Source organism: Dicentrarchus labrax, unplaced genomic scaffold (assembly GCF_905237075.1).
Source record: "Dicentrarchus labrax unplaced genomic scaffold, dlabrax2021, whole genome shotgun sequence".
Lineage (NCBI taxonomy): Eukaryota > Metazoa > Chordata > Actinopteri > Moronidae > Dicentrarchus > Dicentrarchus labrax.
In genome coordinates, this window is record NW_026136716.1 from 6,747,361 (window position 1) to 6,767,131 (window position 19,771).

Sequence of the window (19,771 nt, forward strand, 5' to 3'; positions counted from 1 at the left end):
AACAAAGTCTTATTATTATTTGCAGTATGAATGTTTGTATTTATTTCTAATAAGTAAATAAATCACCACAGTGATATCTGACTCTATTACCCTCGAATATATTATAAGGGTTTAAATATAAGTTGCAAAATTACATTTTATAATTATTATGACAAACAAAAAGAAAAAGAAAAACAATGTTTTATTAAAATACATGTAGAAAATACATATACATATATACGTTAAATGCATTTACACTCAACATGCAGCTCAGAATACCTTTTCAACATATAAAACACCAAGATTTCAAATACTAAGTTAAAATACTTCTTAGAAAGTAAAGTAATAACACTGAGAGGTCTTTCCAGCATCAAAGTTAAAAACATCACAACATTTAAACATAAAAACAATCATTAGAGGTTATAAAGAACACAGTAAAGTGTTATCCCTTCTATCTCTGCCCCCCTTTCCTGTTTGTCTTCAGCTGTCACTATCATAAAGGCAATACAAGCCCCCAAAAAATAATAATAAAAAGTAAACATTAATATAAAATCTGCTGATTACATTAATCTTTGTTTATATTCTCTGTGTTGAACTGAAAGATGAATCTTAAACAGGTCTTTTAGTGTCGGTTCTTTCATAAATGTCTCCATATTTCACCATATCTGTCTTCACTTTGTCTCTACAGTCTTAAAGGATTCTGTGTCACTAAACATTTCATTATGGTCAAACAGCGATTGTAGACAACTTCCTGTTGGAGACAATGTTTCTGAGTTGTCACTTTTCTTCCTACAAGACGTTCTCCGTTGCCTTAACTCGTTCTCTTGCTGCATTGAAGGTGCTTTGGTCCTTCAGATGAAAATAAAACATTAGTCAATTTTATTAGTCAGAAGCAAAACAAAGAAAATTAATATGTGAAAGTTTTAAAATGAATAAATTGTCTTACTCAAGAATGAGTTCAGCTGGTTTTTGTGTTGTATTGATCTCTTCAGGGTCTCTGTGTGACAGACTGAAGGTTGAATAAAAGTCAGTGCTGAACAAACATTTATCAATTATGTATTTATGAGTTTTGTCTGAAAAGATCTCAATCAGTCATTAACATATTAACTGTGATGTTGAGTTCAAAGTTAATTTTTAACTTTTACCTGTTCTGATTTTTTTCTTTCGAGCAGGAGTTTGATGACTGCAACACAAACACAAACACAAACACAAACAAAGGCCACTACCACAGACAACACAATGATCCAGGTGGAATCTGTGAGAAAAGAGGAAATTTAGTGATAAACACTCAACAATCATAAAGAAACTACAGATCAAAAGGTAATAATTGAAAACACTTAGAGTTTAACTTACTGAAATCAAATCAAACAAACAAACCAAAAAAGACATGAGCTCTAAAGTATTGATCAGTCTCTGAATGTGTATGTTTGGAAGTGTTTCTCACCATCAGCAGACGACTGTTTGACCTCAGGAATCATCATAAACACCTCTATCTGAGGACCAGAGAGCACTCGCGCTGCACATCCAACCTCTGGACTGTTGTTGCCACGGTAACCAGACAGCACAGCCGTGGTGGTGACAGCGACTGTACCGTTGGTGTTGGTGACACTGACAGAGCTGTAGTTTGAGAACTGGAGGTCTTGTTGCAGGACTCTTAATGTTACTGTGGGAGCAGGTCGACCTGTGGCCGAGCAGGACACAACTGCCTCTTCAGGAGAGTTTGATTCTCTAACATGTAGGATGGGTTCATGCAGCTCTGCACAGGACACACAGGGACACACAGGGACACACAAGGACACACAGGACACACAGGGACACACAGGACACACAGGGACAGACAGGACACACAGGGACACACAGGGACACACAGCACATTCATTACATCAGTGGAGAATGAGACAGATTGAGATACATGAATTAAGAATGATTATTAAGACACTTTGAACAATTAAGTCAAGTGAACAACAGAGATGTTCCTAACAACTAATTTTTATATGTACCAGTATATCTAGCGAGTAGTGAGAGTAACATTTGATCAACTAGTCGACTAATAATGCACCTCCCTGGTAGATAAAGATATAACGATACACTCAACTTATGATTTGATTCTGGGTTCACAATATATATATATATATATACATACACACACCCTTAAAAGCTCCCTGCAAACCTTTAGGGAGATTTGGACCCCATTCCTAGAGTATTATGAGCACTTACAAATACCATTAAATGAGATACCAATTTTAGAGTGAGGCGCTTTTTTGTTTTGTTTTCGTTGCTGTTATTTATTTATTTATTTATTTATTTATGTATTCTGAGGTTTGTTTTGTTTTATTGTTGTTACTTTCATTATCATTGAATGATTCTGTATTTGCTATTGCAATCCTTCTGGCATCCTGAATTGAACAAAACCAATAGACACTCATTCAGGAACACTAAGTGGACAGTGGGGACGGTTGGGAGGGGGATGAACTGGGTATAGTTTCACAATTATAATCACTTGATAGATGCAGCTACCATTTTTTTTCTTTTTTTGTGATTATATTTACTTTCAACATATGCTGCAAATTAATGTACAAAACTAATGGAAAATCAATAAAAATTGTTGAATGAGAAATGTTCTTACCATAGAGTTTGATGCAGGTTACACCAATGAGAGCACCATCAGGGTACGAATTAAACAAACAGTGATAGCAGCCTTCATCCTGCTCTGTCAGGTTCCTGATAACTATGGAGTTGTTCTGCAGTCCAGCATCTTTAAACTCCACTTTATCAATTAAGTCAGGATTCACTCTTGGACCAAAGTATTTGCTGGAAGTGGCAAGAGTCTTATCTCCCTCAGGTTTCCACCATGTGACTTGAACAACATCTTTATTTTGCATCAGCTGACAGTTTAAATGAGCCTCTTCTCCCACTGCTGCCATCACAGTCTGCTGTGTCTGTACCAGAGCTGTTAGACCTGCAGGAGAGGAAGCAACAGAGATGTTTCTTCAGCTGAGGGTGCGTATACACTTTCATACTGGAAGTACAACTCAGTGAAGTCTGATTTACAGTTTAGTTTTTTATTATATAATAGTATATTATTACATATTACATAGTGTATATATTTTTATTTACAGTCTCATATTTTCTACTATATTTTATAATATTCTTATTTTGTGATTCTTTATTGTACTCTTTGCATTACATTTCCCTGTGCTGCTGTGTCCGATTTGAATTTCTGCCACAGGAACATCTGATCTGATCTTATGTCTTCTGTCCTTTGTTGTTTTGATGTATTTCCTGTCTGGTTTCTGCACCAAAGCTTCTGTTTAAGGTTGAAATAGTCTGAAGACAGGTGCTGTTTACAGTTAGGATATCACCTGTATGTTGTCGTATATCTGACTTCTGATATTGTGACTCAATAAAGGAGTTGAGATATGTGCGCAGTTCTCCTCTCCCACTGTTATCTGCACAATCGGTAATATTACTTTATACCTAACAGGACCTACAGTACTGGGACCCCGTTAGCTCAAAATGTCCATTAATCTACACTGTAAACTGTAAAGTGGGAAGAAAATGCGAGAGTACTCTGCGGGACGTATTTAAAGCGAAAGTAAAAAGGGAAAAGTCAGCTGGCTGTTCTTTAAGGAAGCGAAATTACATAAGATATGTATAATTACATAATATTTATCGTATTTTCTTACCTTTCTCAAAGAATCCCATCAGAAAAAATAAATATATAAAGTGTTTCATCTGTGCTCTATGCGGATCTGTCCTCAAGGGTTTGAAGTATGGCACAGATATTTTTATTTTCCTGGAGAACTGGTTTGAGGAGGCAGAGTCCGGATGTCCCGGTTCCAAAACAACTCATATGAAATGTAAATAAAAAACATTTAAGAACAGTTTTTGCAAGTTTAAACATGTGGAACTAAAACTTGAAGGGCTGCAGTGGAGTTTTGTTTTATTCACTGTTATATGTATATGTATATAAGTATATATATATAAGTATATATATATATACATATACATATATATAAGTATAAATGACACAGATATGATGAATGTGTCACTGAGCTGATTCTGACATTTACCCATAAGGAGACTTTTAGTGCTGCACATTGTTGATCAAATGGCTCATATAGTGTAAAATATCTCAACTCTTTTGATTCATTACAGCGGAAAAAACATTTTATTAAAAATAGCAGAAATTTGGAGTGAAGTTTAGATGTTAATTAAAACTGTGTACATGAATGTTTTTGATCTGCTGGAGTCATTATTAATGAGCTGGGGCTGTTTTTATGCTGTATTAACCGATTAATCTTTCAGTATCAGTTCTTTCACAAAAGACAACAACCAGGACAAATTTGACCTATTTCACAAGTTGTAAATAAAGTCAATAAATGTAATTTCTGACCACAAAGATCGCGTGAAAGTAAGTGGATTCTCCATCTGTACAGTGATTGAAGTTAACTGAACAGACACACTGTGCTCTCTTTTCCACACTGTTGAATAAATGAGCTTAAATCAACAGCTGCTTTACAGACTGTTGATTAAAACACAAGAATATATTAACTGAATTCATTAATTCACAGACAGGAAGACAGCAGGTGAAGAATACCTGCGACTGGTCATCCTGCAGTGTGAGGCTGAACGTAGTCCACAAATCCTCATCACATCTTCAGCGAAGGAAAACAGCTGCTTGTCCAGATCAATACACTCCATGAGCTTTGTTTAAGGTCTGGAGAAGAGACTGTTTGTACGACGGCTCTTCAGAGGTTGAAAATACGTTTCAGACCCTTTAAAAAGACTTTAACAGACCTCCACAGTCCACAGAGGATGAACTCTTGGACCAAAGTGTTTGTTGTAGGAGGCAAGAGTCTTCTCTCCCTCAGGTTTCCACAATGTGACTTGAACAACATCTTTATTTTGCATCAGCTGACAGTTTAAATGAGCCTCTTCTCCCACTGTACACTGTTAGACCTGCAGGAGAAGAGGGTTTCAGAGACATTTGCATTTATTTTTGTCAAATATAATATAATATGATATATATCTTTATATATATATATATAGTGTGAATTTGAAGGATAAATCTGTTTTTCCTTCCTCAGTATCCTGATGTGAAAGCTAAAAGTTTAGAGGAGCTGTTAAACTTCAACAGCAGACAAACTCAGTGATGTTAATATCTTTAATGGGAACTGGCTGTCACTGATCCCACAGTCATTATTTGATTTAAGTGAATGGTTAATGCTCAAGGTCCAGAATTTAATTGCTAAAATATTCCAACATTACATGAACTAACAACATCAGTCAACACTCATCATGTCTGAACAACAATAAAGTAATGATGCATTTGCCTCTGACACCTTTTCCTTAACCTTCCAGCTGTGAAATGTACGACTGCATTGACATTAACACAGAACAACCTGACGAGTGGGAACAGGAGGTTTTTTAAAGGCAGCTCAACAGTCTGAAAGTTTGATCTTATTGCTGCTGAAGCATAATCAATACATCCGTAGTCTAACACTGACAGTCCACAACAAAGTCAGCTCCCAGTGCTGGAGATGCTTCCTGAGCTACAGGTAATGTGAAAGTGGAGTTCACTGATTCAAACTACGACTGAACTGAATTGAGTTCCTGCCACAAAACAGCCTAAACTCTTCTTCTGTCAATCTGATTATTATTATTTGCAATATGAATGTTTGTATTTATTTCAAATAAGTTAATAAATCACCACAGTGATATCTGACTCTACAACCCTCAAATATATTATAAGTAGCAAAATTACATTTTATAATTATTATGACGAACAAAAAGAAAAAGAAAAACAATATTTTATTAAAATACATGTAGAAAATAAATATACATATATACGTTAAATGCATTTACACTCAACATGCAGCTCAGAATACCATTTTTCTATATTACGTTTCTGTAAACAAAACAGTTATTTAGTTAAATCTTCCTCTACCAATGTGTCACTAAACATTTCATTATGGTCAAACAGCGATTGTAGACAACTTCCTGTTGAAGACGATGTTTCTGAGTTGTCACTTTTCTTCTCACAAGACGTTCTCTGTTGCCTTAACTCGTTCTCTTGCTGCATTAAAGGTGTTTTGGTCCTTCAGATGAAAATAAAACATTAGTCAATTTTATTAGTCAGAAGCAAAACAAATAAAAATTAATATGTATAAGTTTTAAAATGAATAAATTATCTTACTCAAGAATGAGTTCAGTTGTTTTTTGTGGTGTCTTGATGTCTTCAGGGTCTCTGTGTGACAGACTGAAAGTTGAATAAAAGTCAGTGCTGAACAAACATTTATCAATTATGTATTTATGAGTTTTGGCTGAAAAGATCTCAGTCAGTCATTAACATATTAACTGTGAGACGCTGGTATTAAAACAACACAGATGTTGAGTTCAATGTTAAAAAATTACCTGTTTTGATGTTTTCTTATGAGCAGCAATATGATGACTTCAACACAAACACGAACACGAACACGAAAACGAACACAAACACAAACACCAACACCAACACCAACAAAGCACACAACCACAGACAACACAATGATCCAGGTGGAATCTGTGAGAAAAGAGGAAATTTAGTGATAAGCACTCAACATTCATATAGAAACTACAGATCAAAAGTTAATAATTAAAAACACGTTTGGAAGTGTTTCTCACCATCAGCAGACGACTGTTTGACCTCAGGAATCATCATAAACACCTCTATCTGAGGACCAGAGAGCACTCGCGCTGCACATCCAACCTCTGTGTTGTTGCCACGGTAACCAGACAGCACAGCTGTGGTGGTGACAGCGACTGTACCGTTGTTGTTGGTGACACTGACAGAGCTGTAGTTTGAGAAGTGGAGGTCTTGTTGCAGGACTCTTAATGTTACTGTGGGAGCAGGTCGACCTGTGGCCGAGCAGGACACAACTGCCTCTTCAGGAGAGTTTGATTCTCTAACATGTAGGATGGGTTCATGCAGCTCTGCACAGGACACACAGGGACACACAGGGACACACAGCATATTAATGAAGGTGTTACAAAGACATCAGCTTCTGACAGGATACTTGTTGTCCAGTATGTAAGTTTTAGAAGAGATTAATATTGGAAATGTCTCTAATAATGAATAAATGTTCTTACCATAGAGTTTGATGCAGGTTATAGCAGTGAGAGCACCATCAGGGTAGGAATTAAACAAACATTGATAGCAGCCTTCATCCTGCTCTGTCAGGTTCCTGATAACTATGGAGTTGTTCTGCAGTCCAGCATCTTTAAACTCCACTTTATCAATTAAGTTAGGATTCACTCTTGGACCAAAGGGTTTGCTAGAAGTGGCAAGAGTCTTATCTCCCTCAGGTTTCCACCATGTGACTTGAACAACATCTTTATTTTGCATCAGCTGACAGTTTAAATGAGCCTCTTCTCCCACTGCTGCCATCACAGTCTGCTGTGTCTGTACCAGAGCTGTTAGACCTGCAGGAGAAGATGGTTTCAGAGGTGTGAGTTGGTATTGTTAAAGGTTTTTACTGAAGTGTATGGAGGATAAGCAGAACATAGTCGAACCATCTTTAGCCTCTTGGCATATTTATTTAACAATATGGCTCACACAGAACAACTGGCGCTCACTGGGAGCGTGGTGACATCATGTCCTGTACGTACCGTAAACCTTATACAATACAGCAGTACAGTATATCAGTCTACCATAATACAGGGAGTAAGGGCGCCATCAAATTACAACACTTAACAGGTATTAAAGGAGCTATAATACAGTCCTACCGAACGCTGAAGTTGGTTTTCGATTCGGCTGTTCAGGGAAAACTTGAGGGATATTTAACTTAAAGTGCTGAGCGACCGATCCTCAGTGTTTTGCTCCTCTTACTGCTGTAAAAGCTTTCAGTAAAGCCCTAACACTCTCTGAAACCCACTTTAGACTTGTCAAATCCGGACTAGAAATAGTCACTAATTTACACAATAAAAGACCATAACATCAGTTCACACACACACACACACACACACACACACACACACACACACACACACACACACACACACACACACACACACACACACACACACACACACACACACACACAAGCCTCCACATGCATTTGCAGATCAGCTATGGCAGAAGTGAAGCAACAGTCACTGAGCTGTAACCGATCAACTGTCTGTATTATAATAATAATTAAAATTAAAAAAAGTTTGATTCTGAGTGAAACACACTGATTGTTCTCTAACTCACCTTTCTGAAAGACTCCCAGCACACACAGCACATGTATGACTGCACGGTGGCTCATCTCTGCCGCATTGTTCATCTCCCGCCAATATTCAAAGGTGACAACAAAAGCCAGGTAACTACCAGGTAAGTTCTTCCGGATGAAAAACCAGCATATAGGTGTATCACCGCCACCTGCTGGGTGGAGTGTGGAGCAGGAGATTGGCAGGAAAAAAAACAATCAAACTAAATTCTAATATTCCTGTTTTTCTTAAATAATGAATACAAAATATTATGTACTTTCTATGATTGATTTCCAAGTAGATTCTCCAGTGTAATACTGTGTCCCTCATACTGCACTCCAATGTACTCCAATCTGCAGCTGACATTGAGGGACAGCTGGATATGAATTACATCTTAATGTGAACAATATGTCAATTATTGTTGTTATAAAGTCAGAGAAAACATAAAAGCAGTGGCAGCAGTAATAGTTCAGTTAGTAATTTCAAAAAATCATGTAGCATGGACATTACATGTGAATTGTATTTTATTATTAGTGATAATGTGAATCTTATGATCTTTTCCTCTTACAACTTCTGTCAAGTATTGGCAAAATAAGGAAAATGCAAAAGTATTTTAAAAAATCATTAATTATATACAGTCATCATGTATATTACAAATGTACAGTTATAGGCGTTTGAATGTTTATAAACCTCCTCTAATACAAGACATTTAATAAAACTTAAATATCATATTTCCTCTCTTACTTAAACTCTATAGAATTTAAAGTGTAACCTTTTATTTCTTTCACAGTGACGACATATTTTGCGTTCAGAGCTCTGATCAGAATCACAATCAGGCTTATTGTCAAGTAAGTTTTCACATACAAGGAATTTGTTTTTGTAAATTGGTGCATAACAATGAAACATAGAAAAATATGAATAAAGATAAAATGGAGACGATAAAAAGAGACAATATATACAAATATAAAAAGAGACATGTGCAATTAAATAAATGAAGAGCTGAACAGTTAGTGCAACAGATAATGATATTAGCAGGATAAATCGAAGGGATGTGCATTAATGTAACGCATAGATTCACACAATGACAATGAAACTGTGTCAGTCAGATTCATTCTACAGTTGTACTGATGTTGAAGGTGATGGATTCAGGTTATCACTTGGTTCAGTCTTCACAGGCGACGGCCGTTGTCTGACCCCATCGCTCTCCTGTGTGACCGAAGATGTTTCGGCCCTTCAGATACAAACAGTGTTTCATTACTATATGAATACTGCATAAATAAAGTAATCTGAACAGGTTATACACACACAGTGATCAGAATTTACTTTACACATGCAGTAAAGATTAATAGGTAGATATATAGACACAATGTGACAATATACAACAGAGAGAGTACAAATAATGTTGAGTTACAAGTGAAGAATGACAGTATAAAGAGTGTCTTACTTCTGAGTGTCGTTGGTTGTCGTCTCGTTCATCTCAGTGTCGCCGTGTGACAGATTGGAGGGTGCTGATGCAGTTAAAGCTGAACAACATTTATCAGCTTTCATAGACTGAGATTCAGATTTTGTTTTACGGAAATAGATTAATGCAGTAATTGGACCACAGACCCCGACCACGGAGAATACAATGATCAAAATCCAAACTGTGAGAAAAAGAGAAAAATTAGATTGACACGCAGCAGTTACAAAACAACAACAGATCATATAGGAGTATCACATCTAAACATTAACTTACTGCGATCCCTGTCTTTAGATCCAGATTCATCATCAAAACGTGTAAAAAGAAACAAAAAACATCAGAATCATAAAGTATTGATCAGTCTCTGAATGTGTATGTTTGGAAGTGTTTCTCACCATCAGCAGACGACTGTTTGACCTCAGGAATCATCATAAACACCTCTATCTGAGGACCAGAGAGCACTCGCGCTGCACATCCAACCTCTGTGCTGTTGCCACGGTAACCAGACAGCACAGCTGTGGTGGTGACAGCGACTGTACCGTTGGTGTTGGTGACACTGACAGAGCTGTAGTTTGAGAAGTGGAGGTCTTGTTGCAGGACTCTTAATGTTACTGTGGGAGCAGGTCGACCTGTGGCCGAGCAGGACACAACTGCCTCTTCAGGAGAGTTTGATTCTCTAACATGTAGGATGGGTTCATGCAGCTCTGCACAGGACACACAGGGACACACAGCAAATTAATTACATCAGTGGAGAATGAGGCAGATTGAGATACATCAATAGAGAATGATTATTAAAAATAATACACATTTCCCTCTCTTTTTCTAGAACTGCTGCCTTGATACAGTTACTGATGTAAGTGACAAGTAAAGCCGATAGCGCCCTCTGCTGTATGAATATTTAAAATGTTCTTACCATAGACCTGGAGACAGGTTATAGCAGTGAGAGCACCATCAGGGTAGGTGTTGAACAAACATTGATAGCAGCCTTCATCCTGCTCTGTCAGGTTCCTGATAACTATGGAGTTGTTCTGCAGTCCATCATCTTTAAACTCCACTTTATCAATAAAGTCAGGAATCACTCTTGGACCAAAGTATTTGTTGTGGATGGCAATATTCTTCTCTCCCTCAGGTGAAACTTTCTGCCATGTGACTTGAACAACATCTTTATTTTGCATCAGCTGACAGTTTAAATGAGCCTCTTCTCCCACTGCTGCCATCACAGTCTGCTGTGTCTGTACCAGAGCTGTTAGACCTGCAGGAGAAGATGGTTTCAGAGGTAAGTTAGTGTGTGTGTGTGTGTGTGTGTGTGTGTGTGTGTGTGTGTGTGTGTGTGTGTCTGTGTGTGTTGTTCAGGCTGCAGTCTCAACTGTTAGCCAGAGTGAAGCACAGTGGAAATATAACTTCCCTTTTATAAATAATCTTTTTTAAATAACAATAATAATTGTAACATTTTCTGTTCGTTTCCTTCTGGATGCATTATTCTTCTGTAGCTCAACTATTAAAAATTAAGGTGAATTTGCCAATTTTACCATCAACCAGCTGAAACGTGTAAACTAAAACATTGTAAATGTCTTTCCTGCACAGTTTAGATCTTTATCCTTATCTTTATTTATTTATATTTAAATTTTTTTGGTGTGCTTTTTATGCACCAAGACAAATTCCTTGTACTTGGCAATAAACCCGATTCTGATTCTGATGAAGCGCCAACAACGTGGTTAACTTAACTGCTGAATTACAGTAAACAAAGAACAACAAAGTCTCAGTTTAATTAAAATAATTTATTTATATAAAATGACAGAAACACAAAGTATTAATCTTACCTTTCTGAAAAACTACAAACGCACAAAATAAATATAAAACTGCAGGTTGTGTCATCTTTACTGAATCTACCGCCAACTCATTGAAACTGAAAGCTGTCACTGTACGTTAACTGCGTGCGCACTTCTGTGTAAAGTGGGGAGGCGGGTGTCATAGAAACAACTATTTACCAACAATGTAGAAACACGAGCTTTTACAGTATATAGGGAACATTATACATTTATAACAAAAGCCTATAATTCAATAATAAATGGTAGATAAACTAATTCGCTGTTTAGAATACGATATAAACAGCGAGTGACGCTTATCACCCCTATAACAACACAATGGTACATCCCACTACTCAGAGATTTGGATTAGTTAATAATTAATATATTACTGTCTGACCTCTCAGTGCACTGAATGAGGGGATTTCCACATAATAAAGTTAAACTTAAGTGGTGTAAATCTGTCTGTTAAGTCAAAAGATTGGAGTAAACAGCTCAAGAGTCACAAATAAAATGTCTCAACACGTTTGAAAAGTAACTGGAAGATTTGAAGATGTGGGTTTTCTGTCTATTTAGTCTTAATCACTACATTTCAGATTGTGTTTCTCTAACTCATTCATGAATCCAGAACAGATATTTACCAGCGTGTGTAAAGTGTGAAATGTGTACCAAATTTCCCAATCAGGCATGGCTAGGGCAGCCTCTAATGCTTGTGGGGCTGCTACACACATTGTTTGTTATCTGCCAGTAAATCCAGAGAAGTTAATGGTTTGGAGCTCATGTATGTTGCCCTTGAAGCTCAGACTGTGTCCTATTAGTGCAGATAATGTGTGCATCAGGTTGTAGGCAGTGTTCATTCTGACTGCACTCACTAAACTAGCTGGACCACATGTTCAGCTGAGCCATGCAGCATCTCCACAGGGTTGGAGGCTTTTGTTTGGTTTATGGGTTAAAGCAGTGGTTCCCAACCAGAGATCACAGGGGGTGCGCACAACTTTGTCTGCTGTAAAATCCCAATAACACATCCAATTGGATAATCAAAACTCTGTATAATCCAAATTGAAACATATTTTTGGTCCACATTTAAATTCATTAAGCTATTTATTACCTATTTAGTGCGTGTATGCGGGTAGGGGTTGGGGGGGCTTCATGGAAAAAAGGTTGGGAACCACTGGGTTAATGGACCCAGAGATGTATTTGATTTAATTTGGAAGATATCACATTAAAGAAAATACGAGGATTAAACTACAAGTACCTCAAAATTATACTTAAATAAAGTAACTGAGTAAATGTATTAGACTGTACTCAGTTGTATTGTTGTAATCAGAACTTCTTACCCAGAATTTATAGAAACATGTTGATGGTTGTATTTATGTAAATACACTCAGATGTTCATTGACATCTTTAAATATCCTCTTTGTGATATCTTCCAGATTAAACTACTCAACAGTATATAAAGTAATTAAAGCAGTTTCACCTCCAGCAGCTACAACATGAAAATACAGCTTCCATAGTAATACATCAGAGTTGATAAATGCTTTAATATGATATATAATAATGTAACAATGACAGGGAGATGCACTGTGTGTTATCATGGATATTATATATTATTGTAAAATTATTCATCTTGTCTAGAAACAATCTACATATAAAAATATAAGACTAAGTTATATAACAGCATCTTTAAATATGCTCTTTGTGATATAAACCTTCGCTTACGGCCATACCACCCTGAACACGCCCGATCTCGTCCGATCTCGGAAGCTAAGCAGGGTCGGGCCTGGTTAGTACTTGGATGGGAGACCGCCTGGGAATACCAGGTGCTGTAAGCTTTACACTTCTCTGTACAGACAGCAGGGGGCGCTGCTGCTGCTGCTACACTGGAGGAAACAACTGGGAGCCGACATAACTCTTGTGACTCCTTACTGTGACCACGATACTCAAATTAACATTTCTACCAGAATTCCTCTTTATTTTGAGAAACTAGACAATATAAGTTTTTAAAATCATTAAAAGTTCAACGAAGCAGACAGTAAATCATAGTTCAGAATAACTGCGAGTTCTTATGAAACATAAAGCCTCTTTATAGGTGATATAACAATATGAAGTCATATTTCTACACAGTTCACAAGACGAATCATTTAATGATGACACAGTAATTGCAAACATAAAAGAAAATAAATGTAACAATGTGTTGAATTCACTTTATTTGTTGTTTGATTTTTGGCATTTTCAATCATCATATATGTCGCAGGTTTTATACAATAAAGCTGTTAACAGGAAACGGTTAAATAAAAGTATACAGAGCTCATTTAAAACAGTGAAATTATCATTTGTGTATTTGTAGATTTATTCTGTTATTTATGGGCCGAACATTTGTCTGTAATCTTACAATAAATTCTCTATTGTTTAGCAGAATTTGTAAATTACTGTTTAAAATCATTACAGCAAAACGTTAATTTGTTTTCCCTATTTATCTTACATAGTGCACAGGCTTTCCATTTTTACATATGATTGTAATTGCATAATTGTTTATAGTTTTACCCCTGTAGTGACAACCTATGTCAATATAGACAAACCTACAAATAACAACTGTAAAGACTCGCCCACTTGTGATTTTACGTTCTCCACGTACATTATTACAGAGGGCGTCAACTTCTTCATCATTGCTCACGATGAAGGTATTTATTGACTTGCATTCTTCTCCATGATACTCCTCGTAGTCCTCATTGATTGGCTCCATTTTTGTATCACAGTTATTGCCTGTCATCTGATTGTCGACATGCTTCTGATAGAAGTTCAGAGCCTCAGTGAGCGCTGTGGCAGAGATCAACACGAGAAGCAGACAGGCAGTTTGGATCTTCATGGTTCACTGGTGAAGGAAAAAACAAAAGATTGTTCATACAGAGAATTTAGAGCATCACAAGTGATATCTTCACAATTACTTTACCAACATATTTCATTCTTTCCCTCAAAAACTGTAACTATTCACTATAAATGTAGTATAGTGTTTTAATAGGCTAATTTTCTCCTCCCTCCCTGTATAACTCCTCTTCAATTTTTGTGAACTTTAGTTTTGTTTTTGTGTCTTTGCCTCTCACAGAAAAAACTTACATTCCTTCAGTTAAAAAATGATGCGTAAAATAATTTTTAGCTGTCAAATAATATTGAACTTCCTGGGTCCACGCTACAAGCTATATACATCAAAATACAGATCGCTATGATAGGAGCTTTTTCATATCAGGTTCCTTACCTGATGAGTGGTTTGTTGGTTTGTTGGTTGGTTGATTCACCGGCTGTGGTCCAGGCAGGAGATTGTCGGCACCAGTTGGTTAAAATGTCTTCAGTGAAGGAAATTCTCTGAAGCTGCAACCTGCTGACACTGAGTTCCTTATATAATGTCCAGAAAATACAATATACACAGGCTGTAAAGGAAGAGGCTGTCACCCGTCACAAATAGATCATACACTCCGTTTGCTGCTGCTTTGACCAAAGCGCAACTTTCTCTCCTGTGACCCAAGTTCTTGGTGTTAAAATGACAAACAGTGTCAAATACTAAGGAAACAAACAGGAAACAAATTAGACTGTGCTTTCAGCTGATTAGCACCTTTAACGTTTTTAAAACAACTTCCCACTTCATGCATAGTCTTAGTTGTATTTTTCCAGTACAACTTCCTCCTTTGAGCATACAATGCTCACACAATGAGAGAAAATCAAATACCTTAAACACATAGTTCAGAATAAGAGAAAACACAACTTGTCTAGTGTACTTACTCAGTACCATAATCATGTTCTACTCCAAATGCATACCTGCTGTCTGTGCAAATGTTGGTGGTCTTTTCTGATCCCAACGTCCAGGCTTCAGTAAGCCTGTGCTGAGAACAACACCATGTCTGGATTTTAAAATGGTGTTTCCTGTAAATAAGATCTATCTTAATACTGCAACACAGTTGGTGAGGGGAGCACAGTAGCAGAGTTACAAGTAGTACAGTGTTTAACTGTGATAAAGAATTTAAATTTTTGTGAAACCAGCGAGGTTAAACTCTAAATATGACATTAAAGTGAGAGCAGTTATTGTATTTCTCCCACTGTAAGAAGACAGTGTTATAGTCAGTGATGCCTCAGCTAGAGAAGATTCACCATGTAAAGGGCTCAGAGGTGAAACTGCTTTACAACTTATTCAGAAAGAGTTTAATACCTGGAAGATAAAACACAACCTTCATCTGAATGAAGGCAGATTGATTCAGATATCGCTTACAGACAGCTCTGTTTTTAAGATACAAGTTTACTATGATGCAAATAACTCGGGTGACTCCATACTGTATATTCAAATCAACATTTTCCCGTAATCCCTCTTTCAAGTATACGATGACCTATTTAGAAGAATATCCAAATACAATACAAGTTTACAAAATCCTTAAAAGTACAACAGAGCATTTCATGTATTTCAGTATTTCATGATGCAAAACATATCAAACAAACGATCACCGAGGCAACTGAGCTGTATGAAGTTTTGCAAACCAAAAAGAGAAAAACATTGACTTCATTTTCAAATAAATAAACATATACTGGAGTATTCAAGAAAACCTGTTTCTGAGTTATGTCAGCTCCCAGTTGTTTCCTCCAGTGTAGCAGCAGCAGCAGCAGCAGCAGCAGCAGCCCCCTGCTGTCTGTACGGAGAAGTGTAAAGCTTACAGCACCTGGTATTCCCAGGCGGTCTCCCATCCAAGTACTAACCAGGCCCGACCCTGCTTAGCTTCCGAGATCGGACGAGATCGGGCGTGTTCAGGGTGGTATGGCCGTAAGCGAAGGTTCATATCACAAAGAGGATATTTAAAGGTGCTGTAATATGATGTAGTCTTATATTTTTATTTGTAGATTGTTTCTAAACAAGATGAATAATTGTACAATAATATAAAATATCCATGATAACACACAGTGCATCTCCCTGTCATTGTTACATTATTATATATCATATTAAAGCATTTATCAACTCTGATGTATTACTATGGAAGCTGTATTTTCATGTTGTAGCTGCTGGAGGTGAAACTGCTTTAATTACTTTATATACTGTTGAGTAGTTTCATCTGGAAGATATCACATTAAAGTAGTGGAGTAGAAAATACGAGGATTAAACTACAAGTACCTCAAAATTGTACTTAAATAAAGTAACTGAGTAAATGTATTAGACTGTACTCAGTTGTATTGATGTAATCAGAACTTCTTACCCAGAATTTATAGAAATATTCTGATGTTTGTTTTTATGTAAATACACTCAGATGTTCATCGACATCTTTAAATATGCTCTTTGTGATATCTTCCAGATTAAACTACTCAACAGTATATAAAGTAATTAAAGCAGTTTCACCTCCAGCAGCTACAACATGAAAATACAGCTTCCATAGTAATACATCAGAGTTGATAAATGCTTTAATATGATATATAATAATGTAACAATGACAGGGAGATGCACTGTGTGTTATTATGGATATTTTATATTATTGTACAATTATTCATCTTGTTTAGAAACAATCTACATATAAAAATATAAGACTACATCATATATCATCATCTTTAAATATCCTCTTTGTGATATGAACCTTCGCTTACGGCCATACCACCCTGAACACGCCCGATCTCGTCCGATCTCGGAAGCTAAGCAGGGTCGGGCCTGGTTAGTACTTGGATGGGAGACCGCCTGGGAATACCAGGTGCTGTAAGCTTTTACACTTCTCTGTACAGACAGCAGGGGGCGCTGCTGCTGCTGCTGCTGCTGCTGCTGCTACACTGGAGGAAACAACTGGGAGCTGACATAACTCTTGTGACTCCTTACTGTGACCACGATACTCAAATTAACATTTCTACCAGAATTCCTCTTTATTTTGAGAAACTAGACAATATAAGTTTTTAAAATTATTAAAAGTTCAACGAAGCAGACAGTAAATCATAGTTCAGAATAACTGCGAGTTCTTATGAAACATAAAGCCTCTTTATAGGTGATATAACAATATGAAGTCATATTTCTACACACAGTTCACAAGACGAATCATTTAATGATGACACAGTAAATGCAAACATAAAAGAAAATAAATGTAACAATGTGTTGAATTCACTTTATTTGTTGTTTGATTTTTGGCATTTTCAATCATCATATATGTCGCAGGTTTTATACAATAAAGTTGTTAACAGGAAACGGTTAAATAAAAGTATAAAGAGCTCATTTAAAACAGTGAAATTATCATTTGTGTATTTGTAGATTTATTCTCTTATTTATGGGCCGAACATTTGTCTGTAATCTTACAATAAATTCTCTATTGTTGAGCAAAACTTGTAAATTACTGTTTAAAATCATTACAGCAAAACGTTAATTTGTTTTCCCTATTTATCTTACATAGTGCACAGGCTTTCCATTTTTACATATGATTGTAATTGCATAATTGTTTATAGTTTTACCCCTGTAGTGACAACCTATGTCAATATAGACAAACCTACAAATAACAACTGTAAACACTCGCCCACTTGTGATTTTACGTTCTCCACGTACATTATTACAGAGGGCGCCAACTTCTTCATCATTGCTCACGATGAAGGTATTTATTGACTTGCATTCTTCTCCATGATACTCCTCGTAGTCCTCATTGATTGGCCTCATTTTTGTATCACAGTTATTGCCTGTCATCTGATTGTCGACATGCTTCTGATAGAAGTCCAGAGCCTCAGTGAGCGCTGTGGCAGAGATCAGCACGAGAAGCAGACAGGCAGTTTGGATCTTCATGGTTCACTGGTGAAGGAAAAAACAAAAGATTGTTCATACAGAGAATTTAGAGCATCACAAGTGATATCTTCACAATTACTTTACCAACATATTTCATTCTTTCCCTCAAAAGCTGTATAACTTGGGAGCCCGGATAGCTCAGTGGGTAGAGCTGGCAACCCCGTGTACCGAGGCTCAGTCCTTGCTGCAGCTGCCCAGAGTTCAAATCCAACCTGCAGCCCTTTGCTGCGCGTCATCCCCTGTCTCTGTCTGTCTTCACCTGTCACTATAATAAAGGCAGTGTAGTGTTTTAAGTTTATGTATATAATAGTTCTTCCCTACTGTCCATGTCCTGCACACAGACTGGCTCATTTTATCCTCCCTGTATAACTCCTCTCCTCTGCCTTACTGAAAATGTCAGTCGGCCTCGATTAACTTTCATTTTGTGTTTGTGTCTTTGCCTCTCACAGAAAAACATAAATTCCTACAGTTAAAAAATGATGCATAAAATAATCTTTAGCTGTCAAATAATATTGAACTTCCTGGGTCCACGCTACAAGCTATATACATCAAAATACAGATCGCTATGATAGGAGCTTTTTCATATCAGGTTCTTACCTGATGAGTGGTTTGTTGGTTTGTTGGTTGGTTGATTCACCGGCTGTGGTCCAGGCAGGAGATTGTCGGCACCAGTTGGTGAAAATGTCTTCAGTGAAGGAAATTCTCTGAAGCTGCAACCTGCTGACACTGAGTTCCTTATATAATGTCCAGAAAAGACAATATACACAGGCTGTAAAGGAAGAGGCTGTCACCCGTCACAAATAGATCATACACTCTGTTTGCTGCTGCTTTGACCAAAGCGCAACTTTCTCTCCTGTGACCCAAGTTCTTGGTGTTAAAATGACAAACAGTGTCAAATACTAAGGAAACAAACAGGAAACAAATTAGACTGTGCTTTCAGCTGATTAGCACCTTTAACGTTTTTAAAACAACTTCCCACTTCATGCATAGTCTTAGTTGTATTTTTCCAGTACAACTTCCTCCTTTGAGCATACAATGCTCACACAATGAGAGAAAATCAAATACCTTAAACGCACATAGTTCAGAATAAGAGAAAACACAACTTGTCTAGTGTACTTACTCAGTACCAAAATCATGTTCTACTCCAAATGCATACCTGCTGTCTGTGTAAATGTTGGTGGTCTTTTCTGATGCCAACGTCCAGGCTTCAGTAAGCCTGTGCTGAGAACAACACCATGTCTGGATTTTAAAATGGTGTTTCCTGTAAATAAGATCTATCTTAATACTGCAACACAGTTGGTGAGGGGAGCACAGTAGCAGAGTTACAAGTAGTACAGTGTTTAACTATGATAAAAAATTTCAATTTTTGTGAAACCAGCGAGGTTAAACTCTAAATATGACATTAAAGTGAGAGCAGTTATTGTGTTTCTCCCACTGTAAGAAGACAGTGTTATAGTCAGTGATGCCTCAGCTAGAGAAGATTCACCATGTAAAGGGCTCAGAGGTGAAACTGCTTTACAACTTATT

The 19,771-nt window shown here is 36.9% G+C and overlaps 2 protein-coding genes, 4 long non-coding RNA genes and 3 other non-coding genes across 11 annotated transcripts in view; 4 read left to right on the plus strand and 5 right to left on the minus strand.

Annotated features, from left to right (window-relative positions):
- The window catches only part of LOC127378423 (uncharacterized), a 57,038-nt gene extending 49,635 nt beyond the window's left edge, over window positions 1–7,403 (plus strand). For 2 of the 3 annotated variants that reach the window (XR_007888040.1, XR_007888042.1), the window contains 2 exons: window positions 2,822–2,979; window positions 4,554–5,321. This is a non-coding gene — a long non-coding RNA (uncharacterized LOC127378423). Of the gene's footprint in view, window positions 1–2,821; window positions 2,980–4,553; window positions 5,322–7,323 lie in introns of those variants that run through there. The other variant, XR_007888041.1, reaches the window with a different exon arrangement.
- The window catches only part of LOC127378387 (uncharacterized), an 86,273-nt gene that overhangs the window by 25,275 nt on the left and 41,227 nt on the right, over window positions 1–19,771 (minus strand). The gene's annotated exons all lie outside the window — the stretch shown is intronic.
- The window catches only part of LOC127378394 (poliovirus receptor homolog), a 35,109-nt gene continuing 15,502 nt past the window's right edge, over window positions 165–19,771 (minus strand). Inside the window, exons 4-8 of the mRNA XM_051427210.1 lie at window positions 10,578–10,916; window positions 10,060–10,368; window positions 6,397–6,541; window positions 926–988; window positions 165–828 (exon numbers count right to left, since the gene is read on the minus strand). Coding sequence (XP_051283170.1) covers window positions 651–828; window positions 926–988; window positions 6,397–6,541; window positions 10,060–10,368; window positions 10,578–10,916 — 1,034 coding nt within the window. The 3' untranslated portion in view covers window positions 165–650. The remainder of the gene's footprint in view (window positions 829–925; window positions 989–6,396; window positions 6,542–10,059; window positions 10,369–10,577; window positions 10,917–19,771) is intronic.
- Window positions 8,708–10,051, minus strand: LOC127378422 (uncharacterized). The gene is made up of 3 exons (XR_007888039.1): window positions 9,941–10,051; window positions 9,650–9,848; window positions 8,708–9,436 (listed from the first exon to the last, which is right to left on the minus strand). It is a non-coding gene; the product is annotated as an uncharacterized LOC127378422 (long non-coding RNA).
- Window positions 10,578–19,771, plus strand: part of LOC127378424 (uncharacterized) — a 53,037-nt gene continuing 43,843 nt past the window's right edge. The window contains exon 1 of the long non-coding RNA XR_007888043.1: window positions 10,578–10,668. This is a non-coding gene — a long non-coding RNA (uncharacterized LOC127378424). The remainder of the gene's footprint in view (window positions 10,669–19,771) is intronic.
- On the plus strand, window positions 13,183–13,301 carry LOC127379002 (5S ribosomal RNA). The gene has a single exon (XR_007888258.1). It is a non-coding gene; the product is annotated as a 5S ribosomal RNA (ribosomal RNA).
- Window positions 14,330–19,349, minus strand: LOC127378420 (uncharacterized). Its single transcript, XR_007888037.1, has 3 exons — window positions 18,962–19,349; window positions 14,723–14,842; window positions 14,330–14,341 (listed from the first exon to the last, which is right to left on the minus strand). It is a non-coding gene; the product is annotated as an uncharacterized LOC127378420 (long non-coding RNA).
- LOC127379009 (5S ribosomal RNA) lies at window positions 16,158–16,276 on the minus strand. The gene has a single exon (XR_007888263.1). It is a non-coding gene; the product is annotated as a 5S ribosomal RNA (ribosomal RNA).
- Window positions 17,074–17,192, plus strand: LOC127379010 (5S ribosomal RNA). The gene has a single exon (XR_007888264.1). It is a non-coding gene; the product is annotated as a 5S ribosomal RNA (ribosomal RNA).